The 17273-nt window shown below is 29.1% G+C and overlaps 2 protein-coding genes across 5 annotated transcripts; both read right to left on the bottom strand.

Annotated features, from left to right (window-relative positions):
- Positions 1 to 1644: 1644 nt before the first annotated feature.
- LOC105150706 (tetraspanin-7) lies at positions 1645 to 10034 on the bottom strand. Of its 3 annotated transcripts, none has more exons than XM_011063960.2 (6): positions 9902 to 10034; positions 9730 to 9811; positions 7221 to 7409; positions 6106 to 6276; positions 5762 to 5893; positions 1645 to 5112 (listed from the first exon to the last, which is right to left on the bottom strand). In XM_011063960.2, the coding sequence occupies exons 1-6, from the start codon at positions 10003 to 10005 to the stop codon at positions 4957 to 4959; spliced, it is 834 nt and encodes a 277-aa protein (XP_011062262.2). In that variant the 5' UTR covers positions 10006 to 10034; the 3' UTR covers positions 1645 to 4956. The 3 variants fall into 3 exon arrangements, with proteins under 3 accessions (XP_011062262.2, XP_011062261.1, XP_011062263.1); XM_011063959.2 differs by having other exon boundaries at positions 9891 to 10006; XM_011063961.2 differs by having other exon boundaries at positions 9888 to 9973.
- A 2948-nt stretch (positions 10035 to 12982) lies between these two features.
- Positions 12983 to 17260, bottom strand: LOC105150705 (uncharacterized). Of its 2 annotated transcripts, none has more exons than XM_011063958.2 (3): positions 16965 to 17260; positions 16657 to 16811; positions 12983 to 16440 (listed from the first exon to the last, which is right to left on the bottom strand). In XM_011063958.2, the coding sequence occupies exons 1-3, from the start codon at positions 17105 to 17107 to the stop codon at positions 16373 to 16375; spliced, it is 366 nt and encodes a 121-aa protein (XP_011062260.1). In that variant the 5' UTR covers positions 17108 to 17260; the 3' UTR covers positions 12983 to 16372. The 2 variants fall into 2 exon arrangements, with proteins under 2 accessions (XP_011062260.1, XP_087260667.1); XM_087404541.1 differs by having other exon boundaries at positions 16524 to 16811.
- Positions 17261 to 17273: the final 13 nt, after the last annotated feature.

Consider the following 17273-nt stretch of genomic DNA (forward strand, 5'->3'; position numbering starts at 1 on the left):
CCAAGCGGGTTTCGACATTGTGGAGGGTGATGTTGGCCGTCCCCAATTTCTTCAAATTGACCTGGCCATACGACCATGGATGTCACTCTGGGCGCTCAGCAAGGCGGCTATTTCGTCACTCATGCTTTCACTTGCGAATTTTTCTCTCTCTGATTTTCTTGATGATGCGCGCATTGGACGCGATGCACTCGACACTGCGGATGCCGGCTAGAATCCGTCTCGAAGGACCAAAAAATGTGCGAGAGCGCACCGCGCGGAACGATTCGAGTGAGAGAACGGCACAAGGTTGATATGATGCACGACAGTAAAGAGAACTCCGTTTCTTTGTAATTTAACAAAAGAATTTTCTTTAATATGCTCAATTACAAAGTCAGAAAATATAATTAATTAAATATTAGATTAACAGAATATTAAATGCGGTCACCTTTTTCAAATGATATTTTGGAATCGCGGTAATGGAAAATCTCGGCGATTTTCTCGGCACTTCTCGAAAAGATTCGTTTTATAGCGGTTTTCACTAAGCGGTTAGCACGGCGATTTTACGAAGCGATATAGTAGCGAGATTATGACTCTAAGAACTCTAAGAACTTTTAGACTCTAAGAAGGAGGCCGGCGAGATCGAAGCATTTATTGCTTTCGGCCTGGGCTTTCTTCTTGGAAAAAATCCAATAAAATTTTGCCACAATCGTAATTATTACGTGGCATTAGGTGTACACAATTGATTGGCGCTTTGGATTCTTGTCTAACGACGTTCAACGTAACAGTCATACGCGACAGAAAATCCGTGCGTGGGATTGGTGACAGCGCGTGACGTATTCGTCGGAGCGATGCGCTCGCGTGCGCGAATTGAATCGTTCTAGTACTTTCGATTGTCCGTTGCCGGTAACGACAACTTGTTTGCGTGTAACGACTTGTTTTTAAAAAGAACAAAGAACGGATTTAGATCATGCTCGAGATGAAATCACGAGCTCACTTTATGCGTGCGTTCAATGACAATTACTGTCGGTCGACTGAAAGAATTTCTTGCTTTTCTTTCGAATTACCGATCTCAAACAGAAAGTATGACTATGAATACGGATAAATCAATGTACAACAGTTTCAATATGCGCTATTGCGTTCAACCGAATTCGGTATTTTTATAAAATAGTCGCGAGACTATCTCTAGGCATTCCAAGCGTAAAAAGAAATCTTGAATAAATTTCTATTACCCCCTTTAATAAAAAATAACTTTTTATATATTAAAAGAAAGAATAATGCAATAGAAAGGAGGTGAATAGGTATAGGAGAATTATATAATTATGATTATAAATATTTTTTTATATTTAATCATTATCAGATAATATAAGTCATTATTTTTATTATACATGCTCATATAAGTATATATATATATATTGTGTATAATGTATGCATAATTAATAACAAAATTAACTCTATAAATATAAATTTATTAAAAAGATATAGATTTATTTTGTAAAATAAATAGAATAAAAATTAAAATAAATTCTGATTATATAGAATAGTAATAATGATCAATAAATCATATAAAAAGTACAATAAAATATCAAAATAAAAATTTAGAAAATATCTTAAAAGATATTGATTTAAACATAAAGATTCATTTTTATTAGGCAATTAATGAAAGCATGATATTTCACTGACTTTTATTTAAGGCTCATCAGAATTTATGCAAAATGCACATATTCTGTAATACACAATAAACATACACAAAAGCCGTAACATTGTAAACAATTAGATATTGATTTGGCTATGAGTTTGCGCAATGTACAATACATCCTCGACACAGCCTTGACATCGCATTACAGAGAATAGTTGGGGAATATTTGTAAATAAGGCTTATATGTTAGACCTCTTTCTTTACGTACCATAAACCTGAATATATATATAGTCTATAAAATAATTTTTCTGTAATATATTTTTCATAATTTTATAGTACAAAGTAGGACAATTAACATGCTTGTTTTTGTTTAATTTTATTTGATATTTTTATTAATAATGTATTATATGATACTTTAATGATTATATCGAATTATAATATATCTAGTTATACATAAGATAATGTAACAAAAAATATATAGTAATATATAAAAACAATGTAACATGTCTTTTAAAATGGAGTAGTTTTCTTATTTCTTTCTAATAGAAATAGAAAAAAATTATCAAGTTAAGTGTCTTACTTTGTACACATTAAATTTCTATAATAAATAAATGAATATACGTACATGTATATGTACATATGTATATATGTACATATATATATATATATGTACATATATATGTATATATATATATATATATATATATTCTGTAAAATTTTTTTATTTTACATATGAAATTCTATAATATATAAGTATGTATATATATGTATCTCTTCTCACAATATATAACGTATTGGTTGTTATTTATATTTCAACTTTAATTTTATATATATGTATATATATTATATATAGAAATATGATGGTGTAACAAATAATTGAATTTTTTTCTTGTAATGGGACATTACATCTTAATCTTCCCTCAAGAAATAAAATGTTTATATGTAACCATGATGATATACAAATATGGAATTTTTTCTCTTAACGATAATTTTATATATATAAAAAATTGTTAAATAATTGTCATGGAATAATCAGTATAGTTTCAGTAATAAATTTTGATTGTTTTTTGTTCGATAATTAATATCACATTATATATTATACTAATGTTTTGCTGGAATCACAGGCTGAAAATCATAAAGATAAGTGAATCAATATTTGAATTTAAAAATGTAAATGATACAAAAATCTAAAAAATATTTGAATAATCAATATCTAAATTTTTTAAAGATTTTAAAGATATTTTTAGATTAGATTTTTAAGTTATTTAGAGAGTTCAAGAAGCAAAAAAGTTTGAAAAATATCACAGAATTGGACTAAATTTTTTTTATTTTTCTTTGTGGATTTTTTAAAAAAGATTTTATGTTATTTGGAATATTTCTTTTCAATTTTTCTTCTGAATAATTTTCTATTCAAATTAATTGAATTATTATTCCCATTGATTTCAAAAAATGAATTGTACAAATATATAATATAAAATTAGTTATGAATATTTGAAAATTAATTGAATGTTTCGCTATGGAGGGAGCTTATTTATAATATCAATGCTTTTCAACCATTTGCTTGAAGAACACAATATTTATGCCTTCAAATGAGTTTACATTTATATCTTACTATTTATTTGAGAAGATTGCATAATTATGCTCGTAAGTTACGTTCGACTGTTATATTTATTTTTATTTATTATTTTTTTATTATATATATTTCTTTTTTAATTTCACAGCAAAAAAAATTAAAACTAAATTAAATTAAATTAATTCTCAGATTATTTTATAGATAGAACATAAAACAATATTTTATAATAAGAAAATGTTTGCTTGTTTCGCTATTTTTGTCCGATAATTACTCAAAATGGATATGTTACTTCCATTTAATATTTAATACTGATTTTGCTGATTGTCTGATTTTAAGTTTCATTTGTTTAATGCAAAATCGAAGCCAATTTATATAAAATAAGGACAGCCACGATTTTAAACGCACAATGAATCATAATTAAGTATTTGAAGGCAGAGGAAGATAGAAGATAGACTACATGTGATTCTATATAATATTATATATAGAATGATAGAATATATAGAATTTTTAAGAATGCTAGTGGATTGAAAATGCGAAGTATGGAAAATTTAAGAGTGTGAAGAATTTAACGAGTTAAAAGGATTTAAAGACTTATAGAATAAGAGTTTGTAAGAGATTAAGAGCCGAAGAGAAGAAGTTGTTGCTACATCTAAGGATTCATAGAATATTAAAAAATGTAGAAGTTTGTTTTATCTATCGCACCATATCGTTGTCACACACAGGCATTCGTGAAATGAACTTTATCGTTATTATTCTTCGCATTGTGATTCTATTGATAAAGATAATAATTTAGACTGTCGATATATTTTTATGCTTTGTTCTATTTTCGTATATATGTATGTATGTATATATACACATATACATAATATATGTTATATATACACACATCATTTGATTTTCACCAAATTTTAGAACTTATATAGAAATTAAAATTTTTTTTCAGTTTGTTCACAATGCGATTCGATATTTTTAACATTAGCAATAATCAAGTCATATTTTTACTGTTAATCCAAAAATGCTAGTCATGCGTCGTTCGCATTCTACAGCGTTATTTAATCCTCTTATGCAAAGGAATATGTCATGTTTTATTCAATAATCTAGATATCTTTCATACGTTTTTTAACATTAAAAAAGTTTTATAAATCATATTCAAAGAGACTTGTTCATCAGCGACTACTTGTCTCAAATTAGTATATTTCGTATTCTCTTCTGTCTGCTAACATGTTAATTTGTAAATGCTTTGTTTAAAAGATCTTAATATTATGTATATTAAGATCTTTTATATGTTCTTTTTAATTGTTGTATGAAATATATTTATTTGAAGATTAATCTTCAAATAAATTCTAAATATATGAGAAGATTATTACATCTTGTAACAGTATTAAGTAAACATCATACTTTGATATAACATTATCGATTTATATTAATTTTGATTAGAATGATTTAGCCAGAACATGAAAGCACGAATTTAATCGAGGGCTTAAGTAAGCAACAAAAATTAATACAAGAATGATACAAATATGACACAATTATGTATAAGATCCATTTTAGACATAACTTCATATACAAGTGTGGACTTTATATTATACATTTTTAATTAATTTTCGTACCAAATTGTCAACTAAAATCGAATTGGTAAAATGCGCGCTTGCCTCGATTGAGATCATTTCCGTGTTCTCATTAAATCATATATGTTCGCCGTTGTCGTTAGCGATACAGGCTTTGTTTTCTGATAGGACCGTCGTTGCAGTTTGCGCAAATGCCATGCCTAAGCAACTTGCTCGTACTCGGCCTTATTGATATTGCTGGCTAGACAGCATGCTAGAAAGATACCAACTAGTGGGAAAAAAGCTACGCCGATCGCTGTACCGGCCACCAGACCGATGTTGCTATTTATGAGATCCAGTAAGCGATTGTAACATCCCTGTGAAAAGGAATTATAAAAAAACTGTAGAAACTCCCTCCAAAAAACAAAAGAAATAAAAGAATTGAAAAAAACTACTTATTCGATTTGACTCTAATTTCTCATATTAATTTTTCTCTTTTTTATCTTCTACATTCATTATATTTTTTTAAATTTTTATTACGTTTATTTCTTTCTTAGTTTCTTTTACGAATTGTAATTATCAATTATTATGAGATAGCAATCAAGAGATTTTTACACGTCTGCTCAGTGAGTTTTATGACTTACTATTATTATATACACCATAATAGAATTTTCATGAAAAAAAGCATACAATATATAAAATATTGTTTGATAATTAAATAAAACTAATTAAATAATCCTGATAGAATACATTTAATTGTATCCTTTGTATTTTATATTAAGCTAGTCACGTCATTCAAAAATTTATGTCAGATATTTATTTTTTACAAGGGTTTTTTTATAAAATTTCATTAGTTCATCATCAATAATCATTAAGGCGTCCATCATAAATGAATACCAAGACAGTGAACATGTTAATAATTCACTATGTTGCATCCTGATATAAGTAAAATATTTTTCTTTTTTCTCTCTCTCTCTCTCTCTCTTTCTGTCTTTCAAAAATATAAATAATTAATAAAATATATACCTCAGTATAAATTTCCTCTACATCCGATGTGTCGCATTTATTCTGTAGCACTTTGCAACAGGATGAGGGAACTTCCTTCGGCGGATCCAAATTGAGCCAATCAACATAACCGCGATTGCCACAGCAATGCAACTGTAATTGATTAATTTTTTTCAAATATACGATACAACGCAACTGTGTCGCGGGGAATGAAAAATGAGCAAGATCTCATCTCTTACTTCGTCTGTCGTAATTTCTCTCATATAGTGAAATACGAACGTTCAGTTTCGAATAATCGATATTGAATTGACAGGACAATCGGAATAACTGAAGGTAGAATAGAAACACTACATTGAGATACTCACAGTTGATTGCATGGTATCGATGTGTGTGCTCTTGGAATGGTCCTGTCCATAGGCAGCCATGCTTTCGTTCAGACCTTGATCAAATCCCTCGTTCAAGCTCGTGCGATAAGCGTAAACCGACGCGCCCGCACCGAGTTCTAGTAAAGCCACGACAGCCAGAAACGCACCGTACTACGCAAACGAAAAGAAAAGAATTATAAAGGTAAATCATTATTTCAGGGACTCTCTACTTCTAGAGATAATAAATATGCCGGTCGGAGGAGACCACTCCGATGAAACGGAGATCCTAAATCTCTAAGAGCCGTCGCTCGTCATTTATAATAGATTAAAAAATTATTAACAAAAAAGTTTAAGAAATAACGTCTTATTTCTGTTTTATACAATATTAAGAACTACTCCGCACTCGACCTGGAGGAACCTCTAGGAACATCAACTTTCCACGCGAAACGAAGTCCATCTCCACCTCCCCCTTTGCCTTATGTGCCACTAAACAAGAGAAAAGGTGAAGTGAAATTCGCTTCGAGTAAAAAATCCAATGCCCCTTAGTAGAGAGGATATGGAGTTCTTAATATTGTAATATTGTATATTAGCAGAAATAAAAACATTATTTCTTAAACTTTTTTTTTTTAATAACTTTTTAACGAATAATGAGTAATAGTTAAAACTTGGAGGTCACTCATGATCTTGACAACATATATCAAGATCAAAGTCTCCCCTGATCAATATATTAACCGTAAATAATTCCAATTGTTGCAGATTTGCAAATTTACACACATTTACGATATAATTTGTTAATATACCTATAATAATATTACAAAAACGCAGCGAGTATCATTTTTCTCTTTAAAAGTCTCTTTCCTCTTATATAATGATATCACATCGAGTATCGATTTGTAACTTTATCCTGTCGTTCCTGAGGGACCTGAAGTCTATTTTAATTTACGACGGAATTCTATTTATAATCTTATAATCTTATTAAAGCATGGGTGTGTACATACAGACACACGTGTGTCTATTCCAATATGTATTCTACATGCTGATTCTTTGTGCGAATCATTAATTGTATTATGAAATCATAATAGATTGCTAAATTCTGAAATAGATTAAATGCCTACCAAATACAGGAGAGCAGGATGACCACGTGCAGTGCAACAACAGGCGAGGACCGCTGCGACCGCTAACACCGCACCTAAACTCGCAAGTGCCAGTAAAGCAGCTCCACTGCCCTGCACGTTCATATTCATATAATCTCGCAGTTGGATACGCATCCATATTCCGATGCATAACATCAACACCCCGGACGCCTGAAAAAATATACAAAATATCAAGAAACTCTCGCCGAATAATTTATCGCGAAGTAATTGTCTAATTGTTTTTGAAAAAATTAAAGGGCTCCCGGAAAGAACGTTGCACCCAACATTTCTTAAATTTTACAGAAAAGAAAAAAAACAGCAAATGCAAGCAATGCGCGCGAAGAATTTTTCTATTGAAACATCACTTTTCAATAAAAAAAAAAACACTATACGTGAATATTACTATAAAAATGTTTGCAACGTTTAGTTAGAAATCCCTTCAACTAAGAAAAGAACGCGCTTAATTAATAAATAATTAAGATAGAGCCATTGGTTCTAATAAAAATTTGTGTCTTTGTCGAGTACAGATATCTAATAAAATTAAGATAAGTTTTCTCTATGGTATATCTCCTTTTATTAAAGTATAATACTGTGCACAATAATGTATAAATATCATGTTCGAAGGTGTAATATTTTAGATGCAAAATATCTTATTATAGCGAATTCGGTCAATCTCTTGCATTATACTAAAATAATGCATATCAAAAAATGCTACACGTGATAAAATTAGCAAAGCGCAAATTAAATGTAAAAGCATTTAAATATTTTAAACAATTAAAAATCTTTTTGGCTCGATTGCACTAACGTTACTTTGATTTTAAGCGAAGCTTAAAACTCTTTTTGTCTCTGTCTCTTCTTCTTGGCTTTAAAACGAGACAGATAGAATTTTAAATCTCGCTTAAAATCAAAGTGACATTGGTGCAACTGGGCCTTAATGTACTGATCCAGTGTAGGGATGTTCCGATATAATCGATATTTTGAAATATCGTATCATTACCCTTTTTAATATTCGATATTTGATATTCGAAACTTTTAGTTTTCGTATCGTAGCTTGTCGGATCTGGAATGTAAATATCAATTGATTCGATACAAAGGTTGTATTTTCAAAATTTTCAACCGCATAAACGTAACAAGTCAATTCGAGGACAATTAACGACGCGATCAACACCATCATGAATAAAATTAAAAGAAATTTTGTGATAATGTTTCACATTATCTTTGTTAGTTGATAGACTTATATGTATAAAATGACAAATATATGTATTGTATAAAATGTATAAATGCATAATTTTTTATTCCCCTCAATTTCTCTTCCATTTTCATTTGTATATATAAATTTACTAAAATATTTATAATTTTATATTTAAATTAAATGAATTTAATTTAAATTAAGTGAATTTAAATTTAGTTAATGAATTTAATTAATTAAATGAATTTACCTAGTAATTTTTTTTTAATTTTTCTTTAAAATTGAAAATTTGTGATCTCCGCATGTCTCTATATAATAAAATATGCAAAAAAAGTAACAATATTCCCGAATATCGAATCATTTCCAATCAATATATCGTTGTATCAATATTGTGTATTTTGATTCATATTGATACGGAATATCAATAGTCTATGCTCCTCCGCAAATCCTTAATCCAATGTGTTGCAGTTTTTAATTTATCCCTAGTTTAAAGAATAAAATAATGTCGACGAAATCGAGAAATGTCACGAATTATTTAGTAATCGATCGTATTTTTAAGCTGACATAAGTAATTGTCACTAATGTTTGAGAAGCGATAATGGTCGCGTATGTACTCATATGTTTACGAACGTACGGTTTGCAGATAAGTCATAATTAACGCGCTTGAAAATTCTGAACTGATTCAAAGGTTCAAGGTTAAATATAAATGGTAGAAATGTATAGTTCGTCACAACGGCACATAATTCACAAATCAAATATGAAAAAATATGTTTTTATGTAATACATATTTTTATTATATTTTATGAATAATATAATCAAGTAAAAAATGTGCATCATTCACATACGTAAAATTTAATTTATAATTTCATTTAACTATAATAATTAATATATATGTGTATATATTACTATGTTGATGTGTTCCAATTTAAAACTACATATTCTTAAATTTTGTAGGATTAATAAATATCTAAGTAAATTCTAATTTTTTTTTGTATTATAATAATATTAATGAGATTTAAGAGCTTTTCACATTATCTAGACGGGCATAACATTCAAGATCATATTCATCAATCGTCGCACATTTACGGCTTTGTACTCATTCCCCAGATGCTCGATTTCGAATAGAAGCTTAGACATTGACATAGATCATTATTATTCTCCTGTCCCTCGTGAAATAAACAGATTCAATTCCGGTACTATAATGCTAATCAATTGTGCAACAGTTGGATAGGACCAAGATACGTGATAAGAATAGTCCATAATCATACAATGTGTTGGAGTTTTGGAGATCTTTCTACTTACCCAAAAGATGAAATTGAAGAGCATTAGCAAGGTCTTCATGCAGGTCATCGTGGCCATGGTTTCCAGTCGTGCTTTGCTCATACTAGAATATTTATCTTTGATTTATTTGATTGCGACAAAACCCTTTCGATATAGTCGGGATATGGGTTATTACGCACTACCTAAGTCTAACCTGGGCAATGAGTGGAGTTCGTGCGATCGATTTGCGAGAAGATTTGCGAATACGTGTTGCGTGCGTGGCTCCTGCCCCACCCTCAACAATTTCAACCGGTGCATGCGCGCTACCCCGCGAGAATGGTATAGTGATAGAGGGAACTCCCCTTATCTGAACAATTCTATATATATGTAACAGGAACAAGTGTACCGCGGATACCACATATACAAGGTGTTCCAAAAAAGTCAGGACACTTGAATATCTTGGAAAATATAAGTTTTACAGAAAAGTGTTTCAAATAAAAGTTGTAGAGTTCAATAAGATTTATTTGATCTTATCAGTTTGACCTTGGGTGACATCGCTAAGGTCAGGTCAAAGTCACATCGATTTTTTTAAATGGATTCTTCTGATTCCAGAATCTAATAGCTGGTGTCGAGAGGTTTCCAAAACGCTATAAGAAAATATTTTTTTCATTAGTACTTTATGATACTTGAAAGTTACAGTACCGCCGGCATTAGCATTACCTAAGATGTACCACGCGGAGGTTGCAAAGATTGGAGAATAATGCAGTCAATGAAGGCAAGATCAAACGATCCAATCAATGACTGGATCGTCCGATCTTGCCTTCATTAGCTGCATTATTTTCCAATGCATCTTTCTCTGAGCACAAAAGACGTATAAATCCACCTAGGCAATCTCTGTGTGATACATCTTGGCTAATGCCGGTACTGTAACTTTCAAGTATCATAACTAGCGATGAGATTAAGTATCTTATAAGTAGATTCGAATTTGTTGAAGCAATTTCGAACTCTCTATGATCACTTCGAAAAATAGTAGCAGTATTTCAGAGTAGATTCAAACCCACATCAAATATGCCCGAAACTTATGAAAATTATAATTACGCAAAAAAAAGAAGATTTTTTGAAATGCCTTCTCACTTTTGAGATTAATACATATTCGATTTACAATTATGTATCTATTATGAATCGACATTTATCGATTCATAGTATAAAGAGATGAGTAGAATTATAATCGATATCAAATAACTGTTGCAATATAAAAACAAGAAAGAGCATTAGTAAAGACATTATAATCGGATATCACAAGAATGTCCGGCATTTTCTTCAATAGTGAATACAACATTCAAATTTACATATATTTGTGTGTTCAATAACAATTTGTGTGTTCAAGATTAAAAAGAGGTTAAAAAGGAGTATTTACTACTATACTATAATTAAATGCTAAAATGTACCTTAAATGTACTGTTCGAAATGCTCGAAAGTAAAAATGCAAACATATATCATATGAAATTTTGTTCAAAACGAAATTTTTATTTGTTAAAAATATTCATAAAATATTTAAAATTAATAATAAAAGTTATACTTTATTTCATTTTCCAAATATATATTTGTATTTTATAATACTGTTTGTAAAATAAAATATTTTAACATTTTTTTTTATTTTATTCAAAGTTTCTCTTTTTCAAATTTTTAGTCAGGGAAATTTTTCAAAAAATGACTGGGAAAATCAAGAAAAATAAGGAATATTTTCTTTTGTATTTCGCTAACAAGTCTGTAAGAGTTCGAGTATTACTTGTAAAAAATTCGATTCTATACGATAAAAAGTACTTTGTAAGTATATTTCGAATCTTGTAGGTATTCGTTTGTAAGATTCGAAACTAACAAGGTGGGATCAATTACTTTGCAAGTATAAAGTACGAAATATTATTTCTTATGAGTATTATTCGAGGCTTAAAAAAGGAAGCTAAATTATTGGATTTGATTTGAATTTTTAAGTACATTGAATTTGATTCCATCTCTAATCATAACTCAAAAAGTACTGAATGAAAAAATATTTTCTCATAGTTTTGGAAAGATCTCGACACCAGCTATTACATTCTGGAATCAAAAGTAGAGTGTTCCATTTCTAAAAAAAAATCGATGTGATCTTGATCTGATCTTGGCCACCCAAGATCAAACTGATAAAATCAGTAAATAGATCTTTTTAAACTCTACAACTTTTGTCTAAAACATTTTTTCTGTAAAACTTATATTTTCCGAGATATTCAGGTGTTCCTTCTTGGAACATCCTGTATATCGGTATACATCAAACGAATAGATAATCGTAGAAATATTAAAGACCGAGGTAGAGGCTCTCTTCTTGAGAGACATAATTACCTTAGATGTTTCTATTGGATTGAAATTTTGAAACTAAAATAGTGACAGTTTTCTTCATTGGAATAATTGCTGATGCACCAGTGAGTACATCACAAATGACATAAGTATTCAATAAATAACGTAAAAGAGAAAGACTTCACGAGATTCTTTAATTCCATTGATGTTGTTCATTAGAGTTTTTCATTAAAAAATTGAAGACATTATAACAATAGTAATTCTTTTTATTAGAATAATTAAACCCTATTATATACAACTAAATTGAAATGTGACAACTAAATTGAAAGGTGACAAATATATAATAAATAATATAATAAATAAATTCAACATAAATTCAAAATTACGCTTGTATTGATATATGGGCGGTTGGCACTTAAAATGCAAATTTAGGTAAAATTTTTTTTATATTAGGTGTTGGAATTAATTCGTAGCGTTTTTAAATGAAAGAATGTTATTTATTTCACATGAGCATTAAAAAATACATTAATGAAAGTACTTCCCATCACTTGTAAAACACTACGAATTAATTCCAACACCTAATATATTTCATATTTTTGTTAAAATTTTTCATAAAGCATTTTAGGATATACTATATTTAATAATATGTTTGCCAATTCACAGAATATACTATTAAATTTTAGTACTTTTTGTTAGTTTGATAGGTCCGTGCTGTTATATAAAGTACAGAAAAATCTGGGACATCTTATATTATATATATTTAAACATGTTTAAAACATTAAATCTCTGTTATATATTAAGTAATTAATTTGATGAGAACTTAATATTACAGGATTGTTTAATAAAAAACATTGTCATAAAAATTATTTGTAATAAGATCTGAAACTTCACAAATTATTCATGAAAGAATTTCATAATATAGCGCACAGTGTTGTTTCATATGATGATTAAAAACTAACAAATAATATTATAAAGATAACATATTTATTGTTGAAAGATAAGTACATACAAGAATCTTTTAATTTTATAGAAATATGCGTTGTTAATTAACTACTTATTGCGGATAGTATTTTATACAAATTAAAGATTAAATCCTTTTAATCCTCATCAGTTCCTATTAATATACATGTATATTAATCTAAATCTTGATCGCATATCAAATATTGCACATGGAACAAAGAGTAAAATTATTAAACGTTAAATTATAATGAAAAATGTTATTAAAACATTTGCAAGGCTGTAAAATATTGATTTGATATTTAACGTGTAATAAAATAATAAAACATTTTATTGCATGTTATACTTACGCTATATTTTATTACACGTTAAATATCAAATCAATATTTTACAACCATACGAACTTCTTAATAAAATTGTTCATTATAATTTAACGACGTTTCATGATCAAGATTTAGATTTTTCATGCTTCAATATCATTTTCAATATTCAATAATTTTAAAAACCTTGTAACACAATTTTATTTAAATTAAAATAATTTATTTTTATATATTTTATTTTTTATTAGAATTTGAAAATATTCTATTCTATTTCATTTATTATGTTGAATTGTTGTTGTGTTTTGATTCTGTTTTTTTGGTTGTGCAAATCCAAAAAAATCTTTAAAGATCTTGATATTTGATATATTTTTTTCTTAAAAACTGTCAGATAAAACAATACATGAACAAAACAAAATATATAATTTTGTGCACATTAATAAAAAATAATAAAAAGAATATATAAAAAAGAAAAAAAAAGGAGAAATTAAACATATATTTATTTTGAACTATAAAACCAGTGTATAAATTGTTATTTATAATATTCTGTTGGCGTTTTTCATTGATCAAAACTCTTATGCGTTTATGTACAAATTGTTCTGCTCGACGAGTTTTACTTTTATTGATTTTTCGGAGAGTTGTTGGCAACGTTGAAGTTGTTGGTATAATTATAATTTAAATTGGTGCAGTGATTGACCATTTGCTATGAATTTGTTTACATATTAAACTCCAAGTCAAATTAACAACTAATTTCACAGTATAGTAATAACTGATTTTTATTAACTTCATATATATGAATCATAGTACAAAACAAAGATATGTTCGTGCGCATGGTCACGTCTCTGGAGCCAATAAGAATTGTTCACAAGCGTACGTCATCATTAAGCACGAAATTCGAATGCTTTCAATCCGAAAAATTGTTCGACTCCTTTCAATCCGACTCATTTTTTGTCTTATGATGATAATTTTCATATGTTTTAACTACACAACACATTTTGAATGTTAATCTTTCGTTAATCTTCAAACACCCCTCCCTCCCCCCTCTCCCCCCTCTCTCCCTTTCTTATTCTCTTACCCTTGCAATGGAAGACAATTGTAATGCACAAAGGCCTTTTGAACCTATTAAAAATATATTTAACTTCTTCGTTTCAACATTCCGACAAATTATTTTTAATCACATTTTCCCTAATATTCTCTGTTATAATATATTCTGATATTGCAAACAAAGATAAGAACTGAAAGTTATATGATGATTTATTTGTAAAGTTGTTAATTACTGCTATTACCCGAACAAATGATCAGTAATGAAAGAGTTAACAACTGTAAAAATAATTCAACCTGATGGATAAATCGAGATCGATTTATAAGACTCGCAGGAAGCACCTCAAATGCAGAAGCCAATGATGATTGTGGTCATGACCTCGTACAATGCAATATTTTTTATCGCATTTGTTTCTGTCACTAAGGCTGCGTTTTGTTTCACAATATTAAGAAAATTTGCATGTACCTTTATATTATATAAAGAATATATAGTATATTTTATCAATCTTTATTATCAAAAATACCTCACGTGAATAACATAATGAGCATGAGGTTTCATTTTATCCTTGTTGTTAGCAGAGCATTAAATAAAGATAAAATTATACATCATCCCTAACAGCACAAAGTCGACTCTAAGTTGACTCTGAGTTGACTATAGTTTCTAGACGTCTGAAAAATGGACGTCTGTAAGTCGTTTGGATGACTTAGAAATGTCTTTAAGTCATACAATGTCCCATTTTAAAAAGGACTGTAAGCCGATTTTAAGTCAACTATTCTAGGCTGTAGTCCGATTCATGCCCACAACGCTCATGAATAGCACTCATCCTTGTTTAACTATAGCTAAACAACAAGGACGAAATGATTCCACAGTTAAGCTTTGTGAGCGTAAATCGCAATAGACGTCCTAAAGTCGATATTGGAAGGACGTCTGTATAAAGTCGACTTACAATCGACTCTCCAAAAGCCTGGACTTAACAAAGTCAACTTACAGTCGACATATCGACGTTTGTTAGGGATCCCATACAGCATCGAAAGTTTTCAGAAATATTTCAGAAATATTTTAACTGAAAAGTAAAACATTTCATAAAAATTGCAAAATATGTCTGCAATATTTCTGAAACAGCTCTGAAATAGCAAAATGTCCACAATTTTTGCACATGAAATCTTGTTGAAAGGTTGATGATATGTTAGAAAGAATCTTTTTAAATAAATAAATCAATCAATAATATAATAAATCAATATAATGTAGTAAATGCCTTTTTTCGCGAACCAACACAGATTATTAATGTAACAGTTTATTATTTTCTTAAAAAATTGACAGTAAACGTTTTGATTTCTGTTTTTAGGTTCTCTTCAGTACAGTATAAAATTAAAATAATCAAATAATCAAATACATGTTATGCGAGTGATTCTTCTAAAGCGCGTGTCGTGGTTTAGAATTTTTTGAAATATTACCAAAAAAAGGTTTCAGCTATTTGTAGTACTGCAAAAATGATGTTTAAATATATGATTGATACTTGATTGATACTTAAATTTATTATATCGACATCATAAATTTAAATATTGTTTAAATATCAATTAAATATATATTTAAATATCATTTCTGAAGTACTTAAAATTTATTTATTAGTTTTGGCCATTAGTCGTATGCATTTGTGATCTGTTTATTACAAAACTTATTGAAATAAACGCACGTGTCGCGACGCGGTAGTTGACTACGTCATCACTTCGATATTCACTGTAATTATTCGCGTGAGGTATTTTTGACATTCCAATATTATGTCTCAATTTTCTTTTTCATGATTCATGATTTAAATAAAGATTGATAAAATATTCTATATATTCTTTATATAAAGATACATGCAAATTTTTTGAAACGACCTGAACGTGCTTTTTCCTGATTCTTTAAATTATCTTCTTAATCTTTCATATCCATTTTATCTTCTAAATTATCTAAAAATATCTTATTGTTGTGCCTCTTATCTCTTCATAATTATCTTCAGCTAAACTAGAGAGCCACTCATCTCTTCTTCGATAATCTATTAGATTCGGATAAAGATAGATGTACGATTGGTCATTTGCGTCACTCTATCCTGTTCAGCAACAGTATCTAAAACATTATTAATCTTTTTGGTGAATGATTTATTAGAAATCCGTTCGATGAGCGAGTTAGTTGCATCCCTCTCAATTTACTCCTCGACATTAATAGATGCATCGTCCTGATTCTGAATTTGGTGTCTTTTGTCACTTCTAATATCGCCGATAGTCTTGAAGTAGATGCTATGGTCATACTGGTGCATTTCTAAGCAATTGTTGTCCAGCTTACTGTTTGATTGATAATTGAAGGTACCGCAGCAGTTTATCTTAATCTCCTCTGGAGACAATTTCCATCTGGATTGTTTGAGACTGTGGAATTTTATCGGAGTTTCATCGGAAGACATGTTCCAATTATCTTGCATCGTTTGCTGATTCTCGAACCACCTGATTTATTTTTGTTTATATTAAAAACATCACTTTTTTATATATATTAAATTAGACTCGAATCTAGTTGTTTATTATTATACGTAATCTTTAGAAGATTTTTTGAATAATAAATATCGGACGTCTCTCTCTCTCTCTCTCTCTCTCTCTCACCTCTGCGATCGAAAACGATTGTAACCACGTGCAAAGGCCGCCCATCTCTCAATCCTCTGGAAAATATATTCAGTTTCTTCGCTCCACCATTCCGATAAATTTTTTTTAACCATAATGTCCCTATTCTCCGTTATGGTTGTCATAATTTTGATATTCCAATAAAGACGAGAATTCCAAGAATTATATGATCATTTATGAAGTTTCATAATGATAAGACAAACAAATGATCAGACAAGATAGAGACTCTAGAGAAAGTTTACAACTGTAAAAGTGATTCGGCTTGGTGAGATTGATTTATAAGTCTCGCAA

Source organism: Acromyrmex echinatior, chromosome 3 (assembly GCF_024713525.1).
Source record: "Acromyrmex echinatior isolate Ae372 chromosome 3, ASM2471352v2, whole genome shotgun sequence".
In the NCBI taxonomy this organism is placed as follows: Eukaryota; Metazoa; Arthropoda; class Insecta; order Hymenoptera; family Formicidae; genus Acromyrmex; species Acromyrmex echinatior.